Source organism: Scyliorhinus canicula, chromosome 10, assembly GCF_902713615.1.
Source record: "Scyliorhinus canicula chromosome 10, sScyCan1.1, whole genome shotgun sequence".
In the NCBI taxonomy this organism is placed as follows: Eukaryota; Metazoa; Chordata; class Chondrichthyes; order Carcharhiniformes; family Scyliorhinidae; genus Scyliorhinus; species Scyliorhinus canicula.
Window position 1 is genome coordinate 94,647,912 of NC_052155.1, and position 6,290 is coordinate 94,654,201.

Below are 6,290 nucleotides of genomic sequence, written 5' to 3' on the forward strand. Positions count from 1 at the left end.
ATGAGCGCATGGGAGTTAGTTCAAGGCCCAGAATACACATTTGCCGAACTTCTGAACCATTTCTTTGCCCGGTTTATTGGCGATTTGATTGTGAAGATCATTTAAATTACAGTTGCCTATTTCTGCAGACTGGGTCTGAATAAATGTCTGTGGGTTCTTTTTCTTGACTGTTATTAGGATTCAGATTCTCTTTGAACAGCTCTGAATATACGTTGTTGGTCAAAGTTGCTTATTAACAGCAGAAAGAACATTCGGGACTCTCCATTAGAAATCATCGTTGAGCTCCTGGAGGTGGATGGTTCAGGGCGAGTGGGTGGCGCTTTCAGACTCCACCTCCTCCAACCTTTCCCGGAAAAGCCACGCCCCCTGGCCTCTGATTGGTCGCCTTTGTGCTTATCAAGCCCAGTTGCCAAAAACTTTGCAACATCCAAAGCGGAGGATTGGAGATAGCGAGTGAAGTGTGTCTGTGCTGCCCACCCAGCCTGAGCCAGGGCAAATTTAAACCGTGCCCTCCCTGCCCATCTCCCCATCCGATCCGGCTGGAGAAAAGCAAGCCCGGGTGTTTTTTTTTACTTTCTATCCTGACACCAGTGCCACTCCAGGAATGAGCAGCCCTGATGCTGGTTACGCCAGTGACGACCAGATTCAGGGTAGGTGCCATATGGCGGGAATGCTGCCGGCGATGGGGTCCTGCCAGTGGGCTGAATCCATGAGTTCCATCGGGGATGCCAAGGTTGGCAGCGCTGCCGATCAGGCGAACAGTGCCAACCGATCCAAGTCCGAGAACCGCATCCGCCGGCCCATGAACGCCTTCATGGTCTGGGCAAAGGACGAACGCAAGAGGCTCGCTCAGCAAAACCCGGACCTGCACAACGCCGAGCTGAGCAAGATGCTGGGTAAGAACAGGGACTGGGGAAAGAAATATAGGTTCTTTCTTTTAAAATAAAAGCTAGACACTGATTTGATATTCCCCTCATGATATTTCAAGCGGTGGATATAGTGAATGAAATGTGCATGAATAAACCTAGCGTTAATAATGCACTCTTGCTGTACACTGACAGCGTTCAGTGAAAGGCGGATTTCCAGATAGCTCTATTGGTTGAAAGTAGATAAATGTGGTGGGGACTGCTACATGGAGTTTCGGTAATGACATGTTCACCGTGTATTTCCCTTGTGTATCTGCAGGTAAATCCTGGCGAGGGCTTTCCTTAGCGGAAAAACGTCCCTTTGTAGAAGAGGCGGAAAGACTGCGGGTGCAGCACATGAAGGAACATCCCAACTACAAGTACCGGCCGCGGCGGAGAAAGCAGATCAAGAGAATTAAGCGGGTGGACACTGGTCTCCTGATGCACAGCATCTCCGAGCAACAACTGGGCAACGAGGGGCGGGTATGTAACCAGAATATTAACCTCACCTACCACGACAGCGGTTACTGCCTGCAAACCGCGATCCCTCCGCTCAGTCATTACAGGGAAGCGCAAACCATGGCAACCAGTGTGGACACTTTCGGCTTGCCAACACCGGAGACCTCTCCTTTGGACGTGCTAGAAGCAAATTCCATGTTTTTCCCTCCGCATTTGCAGGAAGATTGCCAAATGATGCCTTACGGGAGCAGCCCCGGTTACCACCATCATCACCACCACCACCAGCAGCAGCACCACCCCGATTACTCCACCCAGGACAGCCAGATAGCCATGTACCGCAGGCACCGGGCTGAGCTGGGCCTTCCCCACAGTGAGCAGATGGGACACGACAGTGGCTTCCACGGGGTGCTCAGCTCTTGCCATAACGTGGTAGCAATGTACTACAGCCAGATGTGTTCTTCAAACAGCCAGCGGTCGCAGCATGTGCATGCTGGACAACTCTCTCCACCGCCCGAGGCGCACCATGTGGACAACCTAGAGCACCTCAGCCAGGCTGACCTTCTGGCGGATGTGGATCGCAATGAGTTCGAGCAATACCTCACATCGGTCTCTCGATCTGATCTGGCCGGACTTGCCTACAGTGTGCCAGAAGCAAATCCAAATGGACTGACTTCTGCCGAGAGTAATCTGATTTCGTCTGTCCTTTCGGACGCTAGCAGTACCATGTATTACTCCAACTTCCCTTCGGCATAGGGGACTATCTTTAATAAAAGACAAGGCAAAAAAATCGACAGTATTAAAAACCAAAAATGCTTTTCTTCAAATTGTAGTTGTCCTCAGGGTGTTTTGAAAATGTTGCCTGATATTTAAAGGTTGTATATTTAAAATATCTTTGCTTCCATTTTGTGCTTCAGATCAATTCTTGGAGGGGGGGGGGGGGGCGGTATTTTTGTGTCTTTCAGAATGCAATGATGTTAAAACGTTGTACTTTTTTTTATCTCTTGGACTTTTATTTTTTAATAATGGGGAGATTTGTAGAACCAGTGTCTTCCACAAGCAGCGTACCCGCAGTTTGTACTGGATGAGAATTGCTTCAGCAATCATGATGTAAATATTTAATTTCTTATTGAAATAATATGTTTTTGTACTTTTTTGCACTTTTTATTACTAGCGAATAAAGTCTTGAAACTTTTAAGATCAAAGTCTGCATTTGTAATCTGACCACATCCTTGTTCTGTGCAAGGTGGGATACTGGTCATATAAATCCCAGTGGATGTCAAATAACATGTGCCAATCCGTGTTTCCCACCATTTAAGCGCACAATTATACAGGACACAACCGCAGGAAAAGGCACGATTTCTAGTAAAATACCGCGCAGCTGCTTTCAACCTCAATTTCCGATTTTAAAATGTGTATTGTACGCGTTGTTGTAACTGTTTCATTGCCCTAGAGGAAGTGCTATTCTGTCAGTCAAGACTTATGGTAACGAGGGTCAGTGAAATGCCAGAGGCCCTTCCTTTAGCAATAGCATCTCCTCCAGACACCAAGACACAGGCAGAACAGATTAATTCTTGAGTGTTAATGCTCCAATGTCTTGTTAAAAATGCTTTCACCACCGCTAAACAATGATTTTGAATGTATGGAGAAACACAAGTTAACACTTAGACACCGAACAGCCCACCTGACCATCTGACGAACACAATTCCACTTTTATTGAGGCCAAATACTTAGAAGAAAGTTCAAAGGTGCAAGTCAACACCGATCGTTCGCGATGAGTTCTGACTTCTGCGTTTCTAAACATCAGGAGCAGAGATTAGCGTAATAGTAACTTCTTATCCAATCCCTCCACCAACCCGACCTGACTGGAGGGTCAGATGGTCAAAATCATTATTTAAAGCTCCTCCACCTGTTTTTTAAAGCTTGTCAACAACTAAAATGTTGGCAGTTCAGGAGGAGGCATCCTTGCCACAGAAATTAACCATCTATATCATCATTGTTCCCATGGTCCTTTTTTCTAAATCACCCAATTGGGGTCCTGGATTTCGTAATTAAACAAGTGAGTGTCTTAACATGACTGAAGAATGAAAAAATATAAATTGTATGACTTCTTAAATAATTGGCGAGCTCCCCAGGAAGTCTTTGGTAAATTCCCCATGATGTAGTGTGTGCCTCTACTTCACCCCACATGTTGGAACAGAGTCAATTTCGCTTGACTGGCCGATGATGGAGTCCCACCAGCACTCACCCTGGTACAGAAATATCCCAGGATTATAGAGGTCAGATACAATTACTGTTACAACATCTCACTAGTGCTCCAGTTTCCGGCCTGGCATCCTTAACGCTATTGTTTCCATTCCACTTTGAGTTATATAGAATTGGCAAGACAAATTCAGAACTCCTCACCTCATCCAGGGACCCAGTGACTATGTCAACCACACGAGGACAGAAATCCAGAAGTCAGGCAGCCACAATACTCTCTGTAAATTAGGAAAGTCCATGGCGCCTTTGCCGAGCCGTGAGCAGTCAAATCCATTTTGTGAACTTGCTTTCTTCAGCTCTCCCTGTAACCACAGAATTAAATAACACAAATATTTAAAATTAACTCAAATTTACAAATTGTTTTTGCCTTCCTCTCCACATTCACATTTACAGATTGACTCTCCGCCTGTGCTGCAGCATTATACCATTTAACTAAATCGCTTTCGTCCAGTGGCAGGTTTCATTTTTTAAAAACCATTACTTGGTCATTTTACTGCAGGCGCCGTGATTGAAAAGGTGCTGCAGGATTCTAACCGCGATGCTGCTCACAGCCGGTAGTCACCAGCACTTTGGGAAACTACACTGTAACCGGAATTATTTCCATCAATCCACCAATTTAAAAATCATTCCAAGGAAATAGAAAAGCAATTTTAACAGAAGTGTTTACAGAGACAAATTGGCAGGCCCTGGTTTAATGTGAATATTAAGTAACTGACCTTTTAAAGTATTACAGTACATGCTGCATCAAGCAAATACAAGCAGTCCGGAGAGATCATGAAGTTTGACAGCACGGAAGCAGGTCATTCGTTCAATTGAGCTGTCCACAAGAGCCTCATCCCAGCCATACCTCATCTAACCCCATCAGCTAACCCTTCTATTTCGCCAGCTTCCCCTTAAATACACCCCTTAAATACACTCCACACAGTCACCGGAGGCCAGAATTGAACCCAGGCCCCTGGAGCCCTGTTCCCCACATTACTAAATATTTCATTGTGAAGTAGTTTACTTCTGTAAAAAATGTGATTGAATTCGGGTGCAACGTTGAGGGGAAGTGGGATAAACACTTCGGGGACAGTTGGCTTAAGATACGTGAAGAAAAAGCTACATTGATGGGATGAGATGAAGAGAGGTTACTGGGATAGCGTGGAAGTGAGGGTTTAAGTGGGTCGGTACAGACTCGATGGGCTGAATAGCCTCCTTTGGCACTGTATTTTCTTAAGGTGGGGAGAGACTCAGCTGGAGCGTCGATACCGACTTAGTCATACAATTTAAAAAACAGAAAATGCTGGGGATATTTAGCAGGTCTGGCACCACCTGTGGAGAGAGAACCAGAATAGAGGTTCCTGGACTGCGCCCTTTCATCAGGTTTGAGAAAAGTTTTGAAATATAATAGGTTTTAATCAAGTGAAAAAGAGGAGGGGGGAGAGTGGGGAGAAGCTCTGTGAGGGAATGGAGGGCAGGAGAGAGTCAATGACAAACGGCTTGATGAAGTCACACTGTCAGCTGTGGCTCAATCGGCAGCAATCCTGCCTCTGAATCACTTCAGGCTGAAAAAGAAAATCTACTCTGACTCTTCAGGACAGTGGGGAGTGCTGAATTGTCGAGGCTGCTGTCTTTGGCCTGTGATGTTAAATCGAGGCTCCATCTGCTTGCTTGAGCAAATGCAAAAAGAATCCTCTGGGACTATTTTGAAGAAAAGTAGGGGAGATACTCCTGGGGCAATGAAAAAGTGAAAGCAGGAAAAGGTTCTGAAGAAGAGCCATATTCGACTCAAAATGTGGACTCAAATTCTCCCTCCAGACATCTACCAGATCTGTTGAGCATTTCCAACACCCTGGTTTCCTGACAAATATTCATCCCTCAATCAACATCACAAAAACCTTCTCCCCGTGTCTGTGTGGGTTTCACCCCCACAACCCAAAGATTGGAAACGTTAGGGACCTTCAAGCGGCTATTGAATAGGTACATGGATTAGGGTAGCATAATGGAGTGTAGATTAATTTCTTCTTAAGGGCAGCACGGTAGCATTGTGGATAGCACAATTGCTTCACAGCTCCAGGGTCCCAGGTTCGATTTCAACTTGGGTCACTGTCTGTGTGGAGTCAGCACATCCTCCCCGTGTGTGCGTGGGTTTCCTCCGGGTACTCCGGTTTCCTCCCACAGTCCAAAAATGTGCAGGTTCGGTGGATTGGCCATGATAAATTGCCCTTAGTGTCCAAAATTCTATGATCAACCTAGGACAAAAGTTCGGCAAAACATCGTGGGCCGAAGGGCATGTTCTGTGCTGTATTTCTCTATCTATCTGCAGGCGAGGTGTATTGGCCATGCTAAATTGCCCCTTAATTGGAAAAAAATTAATTGAGTACTCTAAATTTATTTTTAAAAACACATCACAAAAAACAGGTAATCTAGTCATTAACCTCCACCTTATTGTGGGAGTTTGCTGTGTGGAAATTGGCTGCCCTGTTTCCTACATTACAAAATATTTCATTGGCTGTACAACCCATTGAGATAGCCAACAGCTCTGGAAGGTGCTTTGAAACTGCCCAGTCTTTCTTTTCATGTCATAGTATCAGGTCAAAGGGAGATGTAAAAAAACCAATGAGGTGGCTAGAGGGGATGAAGATGGCAGAATCTTCTGAAGGTAAAGGAAATAAGAGAGAAAAA

General features: G+C 45.5%; 1 protein-coding gene across 1 annotated transcript; it reads left to right on the plus strand.

The window, feature by feature from the left end:
• The first annotated feature begins 422 nt into the window (after positions 1–422).
• Positions 423–2,556, plus strand: sox17 (SRY-box transcription factor 17). The gene is made up of 2 exons (XM_038809372.1): positions 423–896; positions 1,186–2,556. The coding sequence occupies exons 1-2, from the start codon at positions 605–607 to the stop codon at positions 2,115–2,117; spliced, it is 1,224 nt and encodes a 407-aa protein (XP_038665300.1). The 5' UTR covers positions 423–604; the 3' UTR covers positions 2,118–2,556.
• The last annotated feature ends 3,734 nt before the right edge of the window (positions 2,557–6,290 follow it).